A 21,730-nucleotide genomic window follows, 5' to 3' on the forward strand; every position below is an offset into this window, starting at 1 on the left:
GAAAGGCTATTTATTATTTTAACTAAGTATTTTTAAAGTCTCCGTTTAAGTATACAGCAAAAATAGTTATAATAAAAAAAGGAATTAGTAGCTGGGCCTGATGGTGCATGCTTATAATCTCAGTACTTGAGAGGATAAAAGAGGAAGATCACAAGTTTAAAGATAGCCTCAACGACTTAGCAAGACCTTGTTTCCAAAGAAAAAATAAAAAGAGCTGGGAATGTAGCTCAAAGGTAGAATGCCCCTGGGTTCAGTCCTCAGTATACAGACACACAAAAACAAAACAAAACAAAACAACAACAACAACAACAACAACAACTTAACTACCTAGCTTCAGCTTTCAAATGGCAGCCACTAGAATTGAAGAGATATTGCCCTCAGAAGAAAACAACCTCGTCTTTAAACTGAATTCTATAACTCTAAGTCTACTATATAAAAAACGATACCTCCTCTTCCTGAGGATGTAAAATCAAGAAGAATATAATAAGCAAATGGTAAATGTTGAATAAGAGAAACTTACCTCTCAGTCCCTTCAAATGTCAAAATCATACATCTTTATATATAGAAATAAATACCTGTTTCTTATGGAAATCCTTCAGGGCTGTTTCATAGCCTTCCTCCAGTCTACTGAAAGCTATTCCGACATCCGTAGTCCACCATATTTGTGAGCCGGTCAGCGCAACTTGAGCTGGGAAATCGAAAATCCACAGTTCCCTAGGCTTTTCCTCATAGGCCGCTAGGGCTTCTGTGATAGATTGACGCACCGTAGCTTGCATGGTCTTTTCTAGTTGCAGAAGCCAAGTTTCCACCTTGGAGACAAAGTGAAAGGTGTAACACAGGCTTATGGATGGAAGACGGCCCATTCCACCCTCCCATGAGCTCTAAGGCCGTGCAACCAGTAAGGCCTCAGGTGGAATTATTTTAAAGCCACATAGAAAGCTACAAGAGATTTAATTAGTAGGGAACGAAAAACTAATCAATGAATCCTTTGTCCTATACAATCCTGCTTTCTCTCAGTGATCTCCATCAAAGGTAGGTGTTCCAGACCAAGATTCCCATCTGGTAACAGGTTGTTTTTCTTATTCTTTGTGTGTGTGTGTGTGTGTGTGTGTGTGTGTGTGTGTGTGTGTGTGGTGCTAGGAATGGAATCCAGAGGCATTCTACCCCCAAGCTACACTACCAGCCCTATTGTATTTTTTTATTTTGAAACAGGGTCTCGCTAAGTTAATGAGAGCCTCACTGAAATCTGAGGCTGGCTTAGAACCTGGGAACTTCCTGTTACAGCTTCTCAAGTGCTAGAATTATAGGCCTGTGCCACCACGCTCAGCTAAACAGACATCGGTTAAGAAACCAAACATCATAGCTACCTATAGAGATCTATGTCATATTCTACACCTTTGGGGTTAATGAAAACTTGTTATTTTAAAAACATATCTTCTATACCAGGTGTGGTAGCACATGCTTAGAATCCCAGTACTTGGAAGGTTGAGACAGGAGGAGCCCAGATTTACAGCCAGCCTTAGCTACTTAATGAAACCCTATTTCAAAGCAAAGAATAAAAAACAGGGCTGGGGGTATAGCTCTGAGGTAGCATGCCCCTGGGTTCAATACCCAGTACTGAAAAAAAAGAAAAACAACAACCATATCTTCTGATAATTGTTAAGTCTCCTGAAAATTCTTCTTTAAAATCTTCATAGCTCTTATTCTTAAGCCAAAGTGTTTTCGGTAAGTATCTTAATTATATTCCCTACTGGTTCTAATCTTCACACTTGTCAGAAATTAGATAGCAAGAAAATATGAGATAGGACCACTGCTGACTTGTGAAAATTAATCTTTTTTTAAAAAACTTTCATTTCAAGTTTATTGTTCTCCTACAAATATATCTCAGCCTGTTTTCCCATCCTCATCAAATGCGCTTTGCTATATTAGTTCATGGGTCTGTTTCCATAACTAAAAGATTCATAAACTACTATAATCATGCCAGTAATTCATTGAGCATGGCAGTAACAAATGACTATAATAACTCCAAGGACCATGAGAGATACTGGAGGTGTGCTAAAAATGATTTCTTTCTCTGCCCCCATGAGGACGGCAGAAGCTTTCCCAGAACCTTTTCTCCTGAGAAGGTAGAAGGGGTGAAATGTGGTTAAAGGGCTGGCCACTCAACATCTCTTAGAGGCCTTCGTAGCTGGCTTTGTTAATATGTCCCTGATCTAAGCAACAGGGTCGTGTACCTCTGCTTTCATCACTACACACCACTCTTAGAGTCAACAGGCAAGTAGTACCATCTGTAAACTAGTTGCTATTTCAGTATCTCCTGTGTTCTCAGGGACCCACATCCTCAGGAGAACCACCTGTCCTTGAGAACTTTCCAGCCCATGTGGGAAGACTGAACACATGTATAAGCTGACATAGCAACTCATGTTTATATGACTCTGCTAAAAAAGGTGACTTAATTCAATATGATTTGAGCGCCAAGCTCTGATGAGGTGCTTGCTGGATTCCTCCCTTTTTAATAATTCATAACCTTCTGCCCAGCCCACTAAAATTACCACTTCCCATTATTATTAATTACATGTATAACCATTTCTTCAATGAGCTGAAAACCTCTTGAAAGACAAGGGCTATGTCTCATTCATTTCTGGGTCCCTAAAACCCTATCTTGGCATCTAATACATGGTAGATATTCAATAAATATTTCTGAATAAAATATAAACAGATTAAAAGTGGGAGGAACCAATGATATAAGTTTTAAAAGATGAAGTAAAAACATATTTTGGGGGAAAAAAAGAAAATTAGAGGGTACTTGCAGAATATGCTCAAAAATCTCTGGCATAAATTGCTTATATAAAATAAATTAGAGCACTATAAAAACTTTCAATATCAAAGGTTCCTGCTAGTGACAACCCCATCCATCAATTGGACTATCCCCCTCCGGGCACGATGCCAGTAGACAACAGGCTGCTGGGGAGGGAGCAGACAGTAACACACTTTTGTCAAGATAGTTTATGGTGACTTTTTCTAATCATTATAATAATATTCCCCAAAGCCCAAGAGATCAAAAATATATTTTAATCAAAGTATTCTACCATCTGCTTCCCCTTCATTTGGCAGGATTTTTTGGTACAATATTAAAAGGCAATGGAGAGGAGTAAAGAAGACTTTTATAAAATAAACCTGCAATCATATCTTTGCAAAGGACACTCTGTAAGGAACTCCCTATACCATTCCAAATAGTTCTCTGACATAGGCTATTCCCTCGGTTACTTTGCAGGTTAACTTAAGCTACATAAGCACTGTCAGAAAATGATCCAGTTCCTGTAAATCATCTGAACACACCAGAAGCTCTGTCATAAATCATAATGAAGCAGCCAGGCATGGTGGGTGCACCCCTATAATCCCAGTACTTAAGAAGCTGATACACAAGCATCGCAGGTTCAAAGCCAGTCTCAGCAACTTAGAACCTTAGAAACTTAGTGAGACCCTGTTTTGAAAGAAAAAAAATACAAAGGCTGTGAGAGTTGCTCAGAGGTAGAATGCCCCTGGGTTTGATCCTCAGAAAAAAAATGAAAAAAGAAAGAAAAAAAAGAGAGAAAAAAAATCACAATGAGCCACTTCTGTTAATATTCTGAGTTATCTGGCTGGTGAGTTGAGAATATTCTATATTAACTCTGTGCATAAGGTAATTAGTATATGTGACATCAGTTAGTGGACTCAGTCAGCCTTATTTACTTACGAGCAGCCATTCACAGCATTCGCATATGAACACTGAACACAAAGGTTGTTTAAAACACGCTCTACTGTGAGGTCCTGCTGCAAAGTGACTCTTCCTGTGATCTCTGGGCAATGGTGAGAATGGAGCACATTTTACAAAAGGCCAAATCACTGTGTCACATGCACTACTAACTCTGGGATCCGCTCATTCAATTTGTGACATCCCTTTTGTCTAGTTTGACTCCTGCGATCTCTGACACCCTAACGGGTGCTAAAGCCAGATGAGCCAAGATGAGGGTTGGGGAGAATGATGAACAGAACCCAGACACAACCAATCTGAGCCTGATTCAACACAAGTTGTTTTTCTCTTGTTCCATTTAACCTTTGAGTTATCCTGAAAATACCTCCCTAGCATAGAAAACCTTATAATCGCTGGGTGTGGTGATGCACGCTTGTAATCCCCGCATTTGGGAGGCTGAGACAGGAGGATCACACAGGTTCAAAGGCAGCCTCAGCTACTTAGTGAGGCTCTCAGCCACTTAATGAAGCCCTGTTTCCAAATAAAATATAAAATAGGTCTGGGAGTACGCCCGGATGTAGAAAGCCTCTGGGTTCCACCCCCAGTACCACCCAAAAAAAAAAAAAAAAAAAAAGAAAAGAAAGAAAACCTTATAATCAAACCTTACATGGCCTCTGCATTCACACTTGGCTTGGAACGGGACATACTCCTTCTCTTTGCTGTACATTCCAACTGCTCTGTGTGCAGAAACATCCTGATTATCTTCAAACTGCAGACCTGCAATGCTGTCGAATAGTTTGGCCAGGTGACGGGTTACCTAGGACAAGAATATTAAAAGATAAGAGTGTTTCTTACCGTAGATGTATCCTCGTAACTATAAATGATGCCATATGAAATCACAAAACTTCCTTTATGGAATGTTAAAGTTATTGCAAAATGTTTTTTCTCAAAATACAGGTAACTTATGCCTGGTGTGGTGGCACACGTCTGTGATCTCAGTACTTGGGAGATTATGACAGAAGGTTTACATGTTTAAGGCCAGTCCAGCTCTAGAATGTCCCTGGTTTCAATCCCATGAATGAGTGAATGAATGAATGAATGAATTCTAGTGCTTGAGATGATCTTGATGGAGAGTAGTCAGGCACTCTGGCCCCAGGATGTACTGGCTGGTGAATGCTCACTATGCAGCGACCTATTTTCTACTTAAAAACTGAGAGCTTTCCAACTTCTCTATGCATTGTTCCTGTGGAAAATCATTCTGCTGAGACTTTTGTGGTTAATTTTTTTAAATTCAGATTTATATTATTCATCTAAATTGTTAAAAATTTGGCAAAATATCTAAAATAAACATGCAGAATAGAGGTCTTACTCATTTTTTATGTTCCATGTTGTTTTTTATTTGCTCTGATCCTTCGATGAGCCCAGAGTGACAATGATGCATAGAAATGTGAATATTTCTCCATTTTTATCGATAAGGACATTGAAGCTCATGTATTAGGTAAATTCTCTAAGTCAATATTGCTAAAACTAAGTGGCAATGATCTTTTGAACCTACAATTCCACACTACATTCATTAAGGTCAAATTTATCTGTCATCATAATCTCTGACACCATAAGTTTTATATTCGCCAAAGGAACCCAAAATAGCAGGTCAAACACAATGCAGTTTACAAACAATTTAATTACTACAGATCAAACTGCAAGATCAGCACCTGTTTTGTTAGAGGCCAATGTGAAGAACAAAATCTAATAGGTCCCCAAACACTTTTCCCAAATTATAGCATGATCTACCCAGTCACACAGGCAGAGACCACAGCAGGCCTCCAGCCCAGGAGGGCTGCCCGGGTCTGCCATGGAAGAAAAGAGAGGAAGACATGTATTTTATAGGTTGACTCACACCCAGAAAGGGAGGAGAACAGACTTTATCATCAGGCATCTCGCTCCATCATCTGTCTTGAGCTAAATGAAGTTAAGGGCAGAGATCAGCTCAGTGGAAGGATTGGAAGTAGGAATAATTGTCTCTCCCTCACACATGATGCAGTGTGCTAAGTGGAAGATGGTCTCATGGTTCCCCAGAAAGTCATACACAGATTGCCACTGAGCCACCAATTCCACTCCTAAGTATATCCCTAAAAGAACTGAAACCATGTACCAGGCAGATAGTCACACATCTATGTTCACAGCAGCATTATTCACAAGAGCCCAAAGCTGGAAACAACCAAATTGTGGTATATACACACAATGAAATACTGTTCTGCCATAAAGAGATTATACGCACGCATGCGCGTGTACGCACACACACTCACACACTCCAACATCAAGCTAAATAGAAGAAGCCAGTCATGAAAGACAGTACATTATAGATCCTATTTACCAAGAAGAGGTGACTCCATAGGTACACACAGCAGACAGTGGTTGCTGGGAGCTGGGCGGGGACATGCAGAGCAACTGCTCAGTGGGTGCAGGTTGTACCTTGGAGTGATGCAAATGCTTTGGGACCAGATAAGGGGTGGTGGTTGAACAACACTGGGAATGCACAATATGGCCGTGGGCTGTACACTTTTAAAGGGTTAACTTAATGTAATACAAAACTCAGCACAATACAAAAAAATCAAGAAAAGCTGCTGGTAACCAGAAGATGGTTTGAAGCCGCCCAAAATTTCCCACATTCAGGCTTCATCACTGTAATGAGTTTTTTTTTTTTTTTTTGATATGCAGTTTAACTGGACTTGGTACCTACACAACAGAAACTTCTAGAAACAAAAATAATCTAAGTTATCTAGGTGACTAAATGAACACCCAAACCTGTAAGAACTCTTTAAGGGTGATTTACTCTTTGAAGCTTTTAGCCTTTACATTTTTGTTTTTGCTGTATTTGCAGTTTTTGTATTAAAGAAAATCGCATCGAGTCTTCTGAGTTTAAAATAGATGAGGTTTTGAGACCTTGCTTACTTTAAACGTGGGCAGGGTGGTAGCCAACTGATCACTGCTTGGGTTATCATATCCTCCTCTATCCCTGCAGGATACCCAAAGGCATTTATACACAGAGTCTGCAACGATCTAACAATTCACTCTCACCGCAGAAGCAACCAGGAACTGCACAGATGTTGAATGGCTTCGACCGTGTAATGGGCTTAGATAATATCCAGTTGAAGCACTGCAGGATGAAGGAGACCTCGACCATCAGGCACCCTCACAGGTTATTGCCTTGCTGAGGAAATAATTTCAAAACAACTTCTGGCCCTGTCGCCATTCGGCCAGTGGCCAGGAAATGCAAACCTTGTGGCTTGCGGTTCTCCCATTATTTATTCCTGGCACAACTGAAGTTGGATGCTTTCATATTCTGTCTGTTATTTAAAGTTTCTGAGAGAACAAGACAAATGTTGTTTAGCTAATGTGGACCACACTGCCCTCCGATTTATTCTATTTCCAACAAAATCGCTTGAATTCACACAAAATTAAAATTCTTCCTGTCTTTCTAGTTAGCTATTCAGAAAGATTTTTTTTACAATTAAAAACAATACATTAAAAATGAACACTCCATAGTCTGATCTTAAAGGAGACAAACCATCATATTTGACATAGGTTTCTAAAAGGTTGGCAACAAAAATGGAAATAATGTTCCCTCAAAGTATGTAATTAATGTATTCACGCACTGATGAATACAGGCGATGCTGTCTTTGCTCAGTCCTATGGGATCATATTAAGCAACCGCGCCAGCTGAAAATCACACCGAGAAACACCAATCATTGGTGAAATGTATGATAGTGCAAAGGCCTTTAAAATTTTTTGACAAACATTAAAATCTCTCTACTAGTTATAAATGTGTAAAGACATGGGCTATACACTAAAATTTAGTGTGCTGCATTGTAAAACAGGAAACACAATTGGGATGTCAGTGTTTTCTTTTGTATCAAACGTTTCTGAAGGAACTCGTTTCTGAAGGACTAGCTTCCCCTCTTCTTACAACTTAGGATGAGGGACGAGCCCCTTTCCTGGGCCTGGGCAAACTGTCATACGCCTGAATTTGGATCGGTCACCATCATTTGGTTCTTTGAGCTTTCAATGTTATACAATTTATCTGAGAGTTCCTTTAAATTGAGGTTTATAAATGTTTTTTATGTGTTCATTTTTTGGCTTTCTGCTAGCACCACTGCTTATCCTCTGTCAGAATCACTTTCTTGTTTACATCAGGAAGTGTGTTCTCATGAGCCCCCTGCCTGGCTGGGTAGTGAGACTGTGGAAAGGTGCTGGGTTATTTTTCTCTTGTGTAACTCCATCTACGTCTGATACAAATTTCACTCCCAGCGTTATCAATTTTTGTCTTTGCTATATTTCCAACTTATGACTCCCTCTGTTCACCACTTGTTATTGTAAAACATCATGTAAGTCTATCCTAAAGACAAGGAGGTCACAACTACAAGCTGAGCTGCCTGTGAGAATAAAATAACAGACGCACAGTGGCTTCTCACTGACAGAGTTTAAAAGCTGTGAGATAACTGGCCACCAAGCATGATGGACATGTATGATTTGTGCAGTGATTTCTGTGGACTGAGTCTGAGCAATGAGGATGGTGCTTTATGTAATCACCATTAATAGACCAGAGCATCTGAGGTCTGACTCACGTTGTCAGGGCACTGGTGTTATTTAACCAGCTCTTGGCAGCTGAAATCCATGTATGTTAGAACTGTGCACAGGGAGAAATGTGAGAAGTTACATTTATCGACCTATAAATAAAGCTGAAAATATTTACCCATCTCTGTAATTGATAACTTAAATGTAAACTAACTGGGCATAGTGGCACCTGCCTATAATCCCAGTGCTTGGGAGGCTAAGATAGGAGGATCACTGGTTCTCAGCTAGCCTCAGCAATTTAGCAAGGTCCTTCACAACCTAGTGAGACTCTATTTCAAAATAAAAAATAAGCCAGGTGTGGTGGTGCACGCTTGTAATCCCAGCGCTTGGGAGGCTGAGGCAGGAGGATCGCACAGGTTCGAAGCCAGCCTCAGCTACTGAGTGAGGCTCTCAGCAACTTAGTGAAATCCTGTTTCCAAATAAAGTATAAAATAGGTCTGGGAGTATAGCCTGGAGGTAGAAGGCCCCTGGGTTTCACCCTCACCACAAAACAACAACAATAAACAACAACAACAACAACAAAAATAGGGCCAGGGGTGTAGCCCAGAGGTAGAATGTCCCTGGCTCAAACCTTAACAACACACACAGACACACATACACATACACACACATAAACCAATACAGTGATCAAATACATCTCACACACACACACACACACACACACACACACAGCCTACAACTTCTATTCACCTAGAAATCAAAGAGAAGATTAAGTTAGTGTAGTTTCCAATTCCTTTCTTGAACTAGTGCTATTCTGTCTTGCCTATACTATCCAATCTCATGTTTACCCAAATGACCTAAAAGTACAGCTGGTCATTAACTGAGAGAAAATGTACACAAAGCTTGATATCACCCCTGGCCTTGTAGGGACCTCAGGACTCACCAACATGCGTTCATTAACTCATGTATTCATAATAATGATGATATTCACTGTAGTCATGTGACAATGTAAATAACGACCAAAATGTAGGTAATCCTATATCCGTGGCTATTACCCACTAGAATAAAAGACTAGGAGTCCATTATTTTTCACATATAAAAATGTAAGCTACTCTGCCGGGCGTGGTGGCGCACGCTTGTAATCCCCGCGCTTGGGAGGATCGCGAAGCCAGCCGCGCTGGCTTACGAGACCCTGTTTCAAAATATTAAAAAAAAAAAATAGGTCTGGGAGTGTAGCCCGGAGATAAATGGGCTTCCAGGAACCCCAGTACCACCAAAAAAAAAAAAAAAAAAATGTAAGCTACTCTGTCAAAATGGTAAAAACTGTTTTATTTTTTATTTTTAAAGTAATATTAAGCATTGGTGATGGTATTTGGAACGAGCACAGAACACTGCTGAAAGTCTAAATCTTTAAAGCTTTCTAGAAGCTGGCTAAACTGGTTATGGCACATTCATATAATAAAATCTTTTATAGCTAATGAACACATTATAAAAGCTGATTCCAATTGTGAGAAACTATTTGTTAGGACATACACATATTTTAAAAACTAAATTGCTAAAAAAAGAGCATCTAGGAATGTATTATTCTTATCTTTTATCATTTTAATGTATATGTTTTTCAAACCTTTAATAATGAACATGTAATTATTTACATAACCCGGTTTTGCTTTTATCAAAAATAAAATCAAAGCATATACAGCATTTGGTAATTTTCACTTACTAAGATAACTAAGATATATCCCCACATCAATATGGTGCGTTTATGTTTTTTCCTTAAAATCTTTGGCATACATATATTGCATAATGTCATATAAATGTGTTCACAACACAAGTGCTGGCTTATTTCAAATAAACTTTTGGAAACTGAGATTCATATAGAGAAAAAGGCTAAAAAAAGTGTGTACAACTTAATTAATTTTTTAAAATTTTTTATTGGTGCATTATATTCATACATCATATTGGGGTAAAAAACTTGTGTGTACATACATGTACACATCACCGATTTAACCCCCACCCAATTCCCACCCCATTCCCTCCCCATCCCTTCTTCCCTTGCTTGGCTTAGTGGTTGACTTCGATATGTTTAAGTACATTGTGTGTTTTAGAGAATTTCCTTCTTCCCCCTTGATGGATTTTAAGAAGGTAATCATAACTCTCATAATCATCATCATTAATAAATAGAACATCAGCCTCCAGAAGACCACTCATGGCCCACGGCAGTTATCATTTCTATAAATACGGGCATTATCTGTACCAAAGAGGATTCACACGTGTGCTTTTTTGTGACTGCTTTCTGTTGCTTCACGTGACTTTACTGAGACTGACTCATGTTACCCAGAATGATACTACTTCACTTTTCTGTTTTCCTAGATATGTGATATTCCACTGCATGAACACAACATAATGTATTTGCTATTCTATTGTTAAGGGACATTTAGAATGCTTCCAGTTTGGAACTTTTAGGAATCATGTGGCTATAAAAATTCTTGTACATCTCTTTTGTTCCACATATATATCAATTCCTGCTGATTTTACACTGAGGAGATGAATTGTGGGCAATTATATTTACATTCAGAAGATACTGTTAGACAGTTTTCCTGAATGGTATGCCAATGTCCAATCCCCATGGCTAGGTATGAATGTCCTCATTGCTCCACAGTCTTGACAGTATTTAGTACTGCAGGTTTTTAAATTTTAGGCTTTTGGTGGGTTTGATCTTGCTATCTGGTTACATGAGTAAGTATATTTGTTTTTCAAATCCTAAAGTATGTCAAAGATTGAGGGACTATCTACAAGAATTATAAATAGTAAGAGAATAGACACTTTACTAAACAGAGTGTTTCAGCCTAGTAAAAACTTGCAAATATGTAAACTTGACAGTTTAACCCACCCTTCCAAACTAATGTAAAAATAATACTATAGGAAGAAAAATAAAATAAACTCTAGAAGGAAGAAAACATAAAAGAGCCGGGCGTGGTGGTGCACGCTTGTAATCCCAGCACTTGGGAGGCTGAGACAGGAGGATCACACAGGTTCGAAGCCAGCCTCAGCTACTTAGTGAGGCTCTCAGCAATTTAGTGAGACCCTGTTTCCAGATAAAAAATAAAATAGGTCTGGAGGTATAGCCCCGGAGGTAGAAAAGCCCCTGGGTTCCACCCCTAGTGCCACCAAAAAACAAAACAAAACAAAACAAACATAAAACATTAGCTTCATGAATAAGCACTTGATATTTGCTTTATTTTAAAATTTCAATGACGGATATAGTGGCTCACATTTGTAATCCCAGCATTCCGGGAGGCAAAGACAGGAGGATCACACAGGTTCGCAGACAGCCTCAGCTACTTAGTGAGGCTCCTTACAACTTAGTGAGATCCTGTTTCAAAACTAAAGAATAAAAAATTAGGGCTGGGGATATCTCTCAGGGGTAGAATGCCCCTGGGTTCCATCCCTGGTACTGCAAATAAATAAATAAATAAATAAATAAATAAATAAATAAATAAATAAAATTTCAAGTAAAATCTTTATGTTTTATTTTATTTATCTATTATTTTTATGGTATTAGGGATTGAACCCAGGAGTATTATGCCTCTGAGCTATATCTCCAACCTTTTGATTTATTTTAAGAACAAGTTCTCACTAAGTTACCACACATTGGCCAGGAATTTGCAATCCTCCTGCCCAGATCTCCCAAATGCTGAGATTATAGGTATGCAACACTAAAACTGACTAAATCACTTAATTTAAATCAGTAGCTCATAAAAATCCTAAACGCTGATGAGTGAATATTCATGTACTTAGAATATATATGTGAAAACATAAATAACATATATCAATTGGATCCTTGATAGAATAAACTACTACTAAAATTTAGTGGCTTAAAAGAGCAATTTCATAGCTCACAATACTGTGTTGGCATTATGACTTGACAAAGGTTGTCTCAACTGCATTACCTCACATGTTTCTGGTCTATGTGACAGCCTCTCTTACATGTGTAATGGCTGCCTAGCTGGTGGCTTGGGCAAAGGCGTGTGCTCTTTATCACGCAGCAGGCTAATGTTGTCTCATTCATGATAGAGTGGTCATCGGTTTCCAAAGAGCAGCAAGAAAACAAGCCCTAAGAATCAGATGTTGAGAGACTAATTTATATCTTGTCCCAGGACCCACTACTAATGGAATACATTTACGAAATGAGAAAGCAGAAATTACCAAATCATAAATGCAAAACTAAGAACCCTAAAAGTATGAGAAGATAGAAAAGAGAAGTAATAAATTCTCACGACCCCATTACAAAGCAAGTCACTTTTAAGAGTACAGAAGATAACAGAAAGAGAATTCAGAATTTTGATTTCAATATAATCAAAGAGCTTAAGAATAAAATCAGAGAATATACATAGTATAAAAGAAAATGTTGATATGAAAATTAAAACTCTTATCAAGAAGCAGATACCCTGAATAAACTGAAAGAAATAATACACCAAATACAGACCTCAACTGAAATGATCACAAGCAGATTGGACATATAGAAAAGAGGATCTCAGTCTTAGAAGACGGTACATTCAAATCTAAATATTCAGTCAACAACATGGAATAAACAATATGACCTAAAGACCACAACATTTAGGAAATCTGGAATAGTACCAAACATCAAAAGTTAAGAGTAATTGGTACTGAAGAAGATCTAGAGGGGAAAAAAATAAGAAAATTAAAATTATTTCAGGGATGGACTTCCGGGAAGATGGCGACCAAGAAAAGCGGGGCTTAAGAGCCCTGCTAACAACAAATATCCATTACCACAAAATCAGCGCCTTTCAAAGCCAGAAAACAACATCACCAGAGAAACAAAACAAATCACCAGGCTCCAGAGAGAAAGCGGACTGAGAACAGAGCCACAGAGGAGATCCTCACGCCCGAGGATGTGGCAGACGTGGCAGCAGTGCCATACTGCCGGCGAATTCACGGGACGGCCACAGCAAGCCATGGGGAGCCGCTGCGGAACAGCCAGGAGGGATTTCTCGGCACAGAGGACATCTAAAGCTCCCAGTGTCTGAGCTCAGCACACGCTGCAGGGATTCAGAGTGGAAATCAAAACCAAGAAAAAAAAAACGCCAGCCCAACAGCCGAGGGCGTAGCAGCGGCGCCATATTGCCACCAGCGGCAGCAGCACGGAATTCACTACAGCTACATCTGCATACTAAAGAACAGTGAGTCAAATTGCGGGCCACAGCGGAGAAATCCCAGTACTGTACTCACTGGGACTTGACCCAGTGGGAGAGGGGTGGTGGCAGTGATATCACACCATAGGAGAACGTGCAACCTGGCACCCCCCACGGTCTCAAGCAGCCTCTATCGACTCTCTGGGTCGGAGACTGTGATACAACCCAGTAAAGGAGTAGTGGGGTCTGAGATACTACTGACTCAAGATCCAGAGCACCTTAAGTGAAGTCATAGTGACCCAAGGGAAGAACCCAGAGAAGGCACAAACTTCCGAAATCATGGGAAAGAGGAATAATACTGGAGCAAAGAATGCCCACAACCCCACAACATCAGAACCCGATAAAACAGAAAATCAGAGATTTCTAGAAGATCAAATCAGGAAAATAACTGTAGAAATAATAGAGGTGCTTCGAAAAGAACTCAGAGAGAGCCAAAAAGAGATAAAGGATGCAATTAATGAAGTAAAGGCCTCAATTCAAAGCACAAACAACCGATTAGAACACATGGAGAACAGAATCTCGCTCTTACAAGATGATCATTCCAAAAATGAACGCATAGTTTCTAATCTAGGAAAAAATATCCGACAGCAGGAATCTGATATTGAAGAAATATGGGCCCATTTTAAGAGAGCTAACCTAAGAATAATTGGAATAGAGGAGGGAAAAGAAAGTGAAACCAATAATAGCAGAAAATTTTCCAGACATAGAGCAAGAGGTCGATACGCAGGTCCAGGAAACTTATAGAACTCCCTTTAGACAGGATCGGAGAAGAGGATCCCCACGCCACATAATTGTCAAAATGACCAATGTGGAAGCCAAGCAGAGAATCTTAAAGGCAACAAAAGCAAAGGGCCAAGTGACATTCAGAGGCAAACCAATTAGAATCACTCCAGACTTCCCAAACCAAGTTATGAGAGCCAGAAGGGCTTGGAGTAACATATTCCCAATTTTGAAAGAAAACAACTTCCAGCCAAAAATTTCCTACCCAGCAAAACTTTCTATCAAATTAGATGGAGAAATAAGCTTCCATGACAAACAGAAACTGAAGGAATTTATGTCTTCAAAACCAGCACTAGAGAAAATACTCAAAGAGATTAACTACAAAGAAGAAATAGGTAACACACATCAGAACCAGAGAAACAAGATTTTCCATCCAACAGACAACTAAGATTGGTTATCTGTGGAGATTCATTATTTATGTTAGTCTGTTACCTATCTCTAAAGGGTATTGTTTGCCTTTATTGTTGTTAATTTTTAGGATTTCTAGTTGGAATATTAATATACCTTCAGATATAGCATTTGGAAATATTTTATCCCATTCTATTAGTAACTGTTAACTCTGTTTACATTGTCTTTGGATATACAATATGTTTTTTATTTTTCAGGGAGTTTGTATATTCTTCTGTTGCCTGTGCCATTGAAATCATAACCAAGAAATCACTGCCAATTTCATTGTTGTGAGGTTTTATGACCCAGATTTTCTCCTAAAAGTTTATAGTCTTAAGATTTATATTTAGGTCTTTTATCTATTTTGAGTTAATATTTGTATATGGGATTAGGTAAGGGTCCAATTTTATTCTTTTCCATGTAATTATTATTTTGCAACAATATTTAGTTAAAAGATTATTATTTCTACCACCAAATGTTCGTGGAAACCTTGTCAAAAATAACTTGACAATATAGGGAAGAATTTAGGTCTAGGCTTTTATTTAACTCCAATGGTTTATATATCTGCCTTTAGAATAGTACTACACTGTTTCAATTATTGTAGCTTTATATGGTTTGAAATCAGAAAGTATATATCTTCTAGCTTTGTTCTTTTTCAAGATCGATGTGGGTACCTAGAGTCCATATTCCATATTAGGATAGATTTTTTTTCTGAAAAATAAATATATAAATATATGATAGTTTCACCTAAAAAATAGAAAAAAATAGATTCTCTGGTAAGAAAGAAAGCAAAAAGAAATATTGAAATGTTATCTTTAAGTCATCAAAAGCTTGGTATCAGACAAATGAAACTGTTATGTGAGATTATCATTTTTAATTTTGGATAAATTGCTATAATACTAGAAGTCAACTACTAAGCCAAGCATAGGAGGGGGGGATAGGGAGAGAACGGGGTGGGGATCGGGTGGGGCTGACTGGGCAATGTGTGCATGTATGTCTACAAAAGTATGTATCCCACTATGATGTATGAATACAGTGCACCAATTAAAAATAAATATGAAAAAAAAATTATTTCAGGGAAATAATACCAGAGAATTTCCCCTCTGAGGAGGACATCCATTACAGGAGACATTCGGAACTCCAATTAGACAAGATCAAAGAATAAACTCTCCATGCAACATTATAATCAAATGACTAAAAGAGAAGCCAAGGAGAGAATCTTAAATGTACCAAGAATCTTAAATGTACCTGACCAAGAGGTCAGGTAACATTCAGAGGTAAAACAATAAGAATTACTACAGATTTCTCAACTCAATTCTGAAATTTCAGAGGGCTTTGGGATGATGTACTTCATGCCCTTACAGATAACAACTTTTTATTTTCGGGTCTGGGGATGGAACCCAGGGGCATTTGACCTCCAAGCTACACCCCCTGCCCTATTTTTTATTCTTTATTTTGAAACCGGGTCTCACTGAGTTGCAGAGGGCCTCACTAAGTAACTGAGGTTGTCCACGAACCGGATCCTCTGGCCTCAGCCTCCTGAATGCCGGGATTACAAGCATGCAACCATGTCCGGCTTTGATAACAACTTCTCATCAAAATTGCTATACACAGCAAAGCTATCTTTCAAGATGATGGAGAAATAAAAACCTCCTAAGATAAGCAGAAGCTAAATGGTTTCGTGACAACTAAGTTTGCATTAGAGAAAAGACTTAAAGAAATAAAATAGTCTAGCATGTTGGTATACATCTATAATCCCAGTATTTTGGAGGGTGAGACAGGAGGATCACAGGTTCACAAAAAAACCTCAACAACATAGTAAGTCCCTTGACAACTTAGTAAGACTTTGTTTCAAAATAAAAAAAATGAGATAAAGCTCAGGCTCTAAGTCAGAAGGAAAATACCTCTGGGTTCAATTCCCAGTAAATAAATAAAGAAAAAAGAAAGAGAGAGAAATAAAACAAAAGAAGATATAAAAATAAACATAGGAACCAGAGAAAGGACAGAAACCATCAGATGAGCAACTAAGTGAAGGAGAACAAATATAGTATCATATAGAAAATATAACTCAAAATGACAGAAAATAAAAGCCATCTCTCTATAATAAAACTGAAATTCAATGCTCTCAAATCACAGTTAAGAGATATACACTGTGGCCAGGCATGATGGCACACACTTGTAATCTTAGTACTTGGGAGGGAAAGACAAGAGGATCATAGGTTTGCAGCCAGCCTCAGCTACTTAGTGAGGCCCTCTGCAACTTAGTGAGACCCTGTTTCAAAATAAAGAATAAAAATTCAGGCTGCGGGTATAGCTTGGGGGCAGAATGCCCCTGGGTTCCATCCTTAGCAACACACACACACACACACACACACAAAGATATATGCTGACAAAATGGATTAAAACTCATGATCCAACTATATGGTGCTTGCCAGCAAGAAAGAAACCACACAGGCAAAGATAATCACAGGCAAAGGTGAAAGAATGAAAAAGATATTTCATGTAAATGAAGACTGAAAGCAAGCAGGGATAGCTACTCTCATATCTGACAAAGCAGACTTCAAGCCAAAATGTATCAGTAGAGACAAAGAGGGTTACTTCTTATTGATAAAGGTGAACTATGCAGCATGAAGATATAATGATAGCAAATAAAATGCCCCACATAATGGTGCATCTACCTACATAAAACAAATGTTTCTTGACATTAAGACTCAGATCCCAATAAAAAATATTAGGAAACCTCAACATAACTTTCATACCATTAGACTGGTCTTCTAGACAAAAATTAATCAAGACTCTTGATACCTAAAGAATACTATAAATCAAGTGGGCCTAAGACATTTATAAAATATCACATCCAATGATAGCTAAATTAATTTTTCTCAGCTGCGCATGGGAGATTCTTCAAAAACAGACCATATTAGAGGCCACAAAATGAGTACTAACAAATTAAAAAAATCTAATATAGTTCCTTGCATCCATTCAGTAGAAATCAACAATAAGAAGATCTGGAGGATTTATACAAATACATGGAGATTGAATGATACACGTTTGAATAAGTAATGGATCATAGAAGACTTAAGAGGAGATATTTTAAAATTCCTATAATCAAATGAAAATAAAGATATAACTTGCCAAAATCTCTGGGGCATTATTTTTGTGTGTGTGGGTCTGGGGATGGAACTCGGGGGCTATTCAACTTCTGAGCTACACTCCCTGCCCTTGTTTTTATTCTTTAATTTGAAACTGAGTCTCACTAAGTTGTGGAGGGCCTCACCAAGTAGCTGAGGCTGTCCATGAACTGTGATCCTCTGGTCTCAGCCTCCTGAATGCTGGGATTACAAGTGTGTGCCACCACGCCCAGCTTCTCTGGAACATTTTGAAGGCAGTGTTAAGGGAAATTTTATAGCATTAAATGCCCTTATGTGAACAACAGAAAGACTCCAAATAATTAACCTAGTGAAACATCTCAAAGTCTTTGAAAACAGGAACAAACTAACCCCAAATCCAGTAGAAGGCAGGAAATAACTAAAATCAGAGAGAAAAAAAAAAACCAATGAAATAGAAAACAAAACAAAACAAATGTCCCAAAGGATCAATGCAATAAGAGCTCTTTTTACAATAAGATTAATAAGCCCTTAGTAAACCTAACCAAAAGAGAGAACTCACTCAAGTCACTAAAATAAGAGATGAACCCAGAAAATCATTAAGCTACTTTGAAACTTACACTCTTAATAAAGTGAAAAACCTGGAAGAAGTAGACAAACTTCTAGATACTTACAATCTAAATTGAACCAAAAGGATGGGGGGAGTCTAAACAGACCAATAGCAATAGCAATAAAAAGCCTTCCATCAAAATTTCAGACAGATTCCCCGAAGAATTAATTCTACCTTTTTAAACAAACTAAGTCCAATGCTTCTCAAATTATTTCATGAAATAGAAAAAAAAATGTAATACTTCCAAATTCATTCTACAAGGCCAGTATCACTTTAATCTCAAACCCAACTAAAGATATTTCAAAAAATAAAATTATAGACAAATATTCTTAATAAACATAGTATTTTATTGTTAATAAAATACTAGCAAATCACATTTGCATTCAAACCAAGAAAACAGTACACCACAACCTAGTTGGTTGGATTCTGGGGATGCAAGGCTAGCTCAACATATGTGTGCCAATAAGTGTAATTTATCACATGGAATTAAGAACAAAAATCATATGTTCATCTCAATAAATACATAAAAGCATTTGACAAAAATACAATATCTTTTCATGATAAAAAATGAAGAAATTAGAGATATTATAAAGGCCAGATATGACAAATCCAAAGCTGCCATCATACTGCATGGGGGGAAAATGAAAGAATTCCCATTAAGATAAAAAACAAGACAAAGATTCCCATTTTATTTTTTAAAGTGCCCATTATCACTGCTTTTGTTTAGTACAGTACTTGAAACTCTAGCCAGAGCAATAAGATAAAAGAAGGAAATTAAGGAATACAAATAAAGAAAAAAGTGAAATTATCTCTGTTGGCAGATAAAATAATCCTATACTTAGAAGATCTAAAAAGCTTAACCAGAAGACTTCTAAAACTGATGAGCAGATTTAGCAGAGTAACTGGATACAAAATCAACTTATAAAAATCATTGTCATTTCTATACACAAAAAGATCCGCTACACAATTCCATTCACCTTAGCCAAAAAAAAAAAAAAAAAAACCCAAAATAAAAGTGCTTAGAAATGAATTTAGCTAAGGTGGTAAAATTTCTCTACAATGACAAATATATCATGTATTTCTTTCCAGTATCAGGGCTCTGACTTCAAATAAACAAGATAAATCCTTCTGCCCCGCAAAAAAAGTTCTCTGCAATGAAAACTACCACACACCAAAAACAAAATTTAAAAAGATCTTAAAAAATGGAAAGATCTTTCATGTTTTTAGATAGGCAAAATATTACCAAAATAGCCATTTTACCAAAAGCAATCTGTAAATCTATGTAATCTCTATTAAACTACCAATGCCATTCTTCACAGATCTAGATAAAAGAAGTCCTAACATTCACATGGAAAAAACAAATGACCCAACCTGCCAAAGAAATTCTTAGCAATAAGAACCATGCTAGAGGCATCATGATACCTGATTTCAAATTATATTACAGAGCTACAGTAGTCAAAACATCATTAAACTGGCACAGAAACAGACACATAAGCCAGTGGAACACAATAAAGGTACAGAAACAACTCCTCACATTTATAGCCAGTTGTTTTTTACAAAGATGCCAAAAACATACTGGAGAAAAAAATAGCCTTTTCAACAAATGATGCTGGAAAATATGTTTATCCATTTGTAGAAAAATGTAATTAAATACCTACATTTCATCCCTGCCAAGAGTCAACTCAGGATGGATAAAAGACCCAGAAATTACATCAGAGAATTTGCAGTTACTAGAGGTGGGCATAGGGCCAACTCTCCAACATAAAGGTACCAGTAGAAACCCTCAGTAAAGACCTCCAAAGCCCAGAAAATTAAAACAAGAAGTAATAAAGGAAATAGCATTAAATTAAAAAGCTTCATAGCAGCAAAGGAAACCACCAAGAATCTAAGAAAAGAGCCTACAGAATGGGAGATCTTTGCCTGTTACTCCTCTGATAGAGGACAAATATCTAAACTACACAAAGAACATACAAGACAACACTAAAAACAACTCAGAAGCCGGGCGTGGGGACGCACGCTTGTAATCCCAGCGCTTGGGAGGCTGAGACAGGAGGATTACAGAGGTTCGAAGCCAGCCTCAGCTATTCAGTGAGGCTCTCAGCAACCTAGTGAGACCCTGTTTCTAAATAAAATATCCCGGGGGTAGAATGGCCCCTGGGTTCTACCCCAAGTACCACACACACACATTCACAAAAAAAGAAAAAAAGCAGAGTAAAAAATGAGCAATTATACTGAATAGACATTTCCTAAAGGAAGAAATAAAAATAACCAATAAGTATATAAAATATTCAACATCATTAGCTATCAGAGAACTGCAAACCAAAATGACCCTGAGATTCCTTCTAACCCCAGTTAGAGTGGCGGTCATCAAGATCACAAGCAATAATGAGTGCTGGAGGCAGTGAAATAGGAACCCTTAGACACTGACAGTGGGATAAGAACAGCCCACCATGGATATTAGTAAGGAGGGTCCTCAGAGGAGGGAATGGAACCACCATACAATCCAGCCATACCACTCCTGAGATTTTTCCAATTGAATTGAAGTCATAATATTACAGTGATACATGTGTATCCACGTTATAGCAGAGCAATTCACAATAGCAAACTATGGAAACAGCCTACCAGTCCATGAACAAATGAATGGATTTACAAAGTTGTGGTATATACATACAATGGAATTTCACTTAGATATAAAGGGCAAAATTATGTCATTTGCAGGGAAGTGGATGGAACAAGAGAATACTCTGCTAAGTGAAATCAGCGAGTCTCAGAAAGCAAACAGTTGTATGCTATCTCTTATATGTGGAAGTGAGAGAGAAATTGGGTAGTTAAAGGGACTTCAGATAAAGGAGGAGAGATTGGTGAAGTGGTGGGAGTCTGAGGGATGGAGGGCAGGGGTGAAGTGGACAGGAGGCTTTATGAAGGCAATATTCCAAATCCTGTTGTGCATATACAAAATTATCAATATCATTCTCAAAAATATATATGGGGAAGGGGAAACCCCGGGGTGAGATCCAGAGAGAAACACACCAAGTGCTAAGTGCACATATGTTCCTATTGCTCTGAATCTTATTTTGATGTGAAATTATGATACACCAATAAAAGCATATTAAGAAAATAAAAACCCCAGTGCAAGAGCTTGAGAAACTTTAGCTCATGAGACACTGGAAAGAAGCATGTGGCAAACCAAGTAGAAAATAAGCTGCAGCCACTGAGCAAAACTGCAGCATCACACTGACAGGACAGAGATGCAGGATGGGGAAGAATTTGTGTCCATCTTCCAGTATTATGTGGTAAGTGCTTTTCTTGGTTCTTTATAAAATTT

At 38.0% G+C, this 21,730-nt stretch overlaps 1 protein-coding gene across 2 annotated transcripts in view; it reads right to left on the reverse strand.

Annotated features, from left to right (window-relative positions):
* DNAH11 (dynein axonemal heavy chain 11) overlaps positions 1–21,730 on the reverse strand; it is a gene marked incomplete at its 5' end in the record, with an annotated part of 386,720 nt that overhangs the window by 263,179 nt on the left and 101,811 nt on the right. For both annotated transcript variants that reach the window (XM_080701838.1, XM_080701837.1), the window contains 2 exons: positions 576–809; positions 4,401–4,550. In XM_080701838.1, coding sequence (XP_080557964.1) covers positions 576–809; positions 4,401–4,550 — 384 coding nt within the window. The remainder of the gene's footprint in view (positions 1–575; positions 810–4,400; positions 4,551–21,730) is intronic.

Source organism: Muscardinus avellanarius (assembly GCF_963383645.1).
Source record: "Muscardinus avellanarius genome assembly, chromosome: 9".
In the NCBI taxonomy this organism is placed as follows: domain Eukaryota; kingdom Metazoa; phylum Chordata; class Mammalia; order Rodentia; family Gliridae; genus Muscardinus; species Muscardinus avellanarius.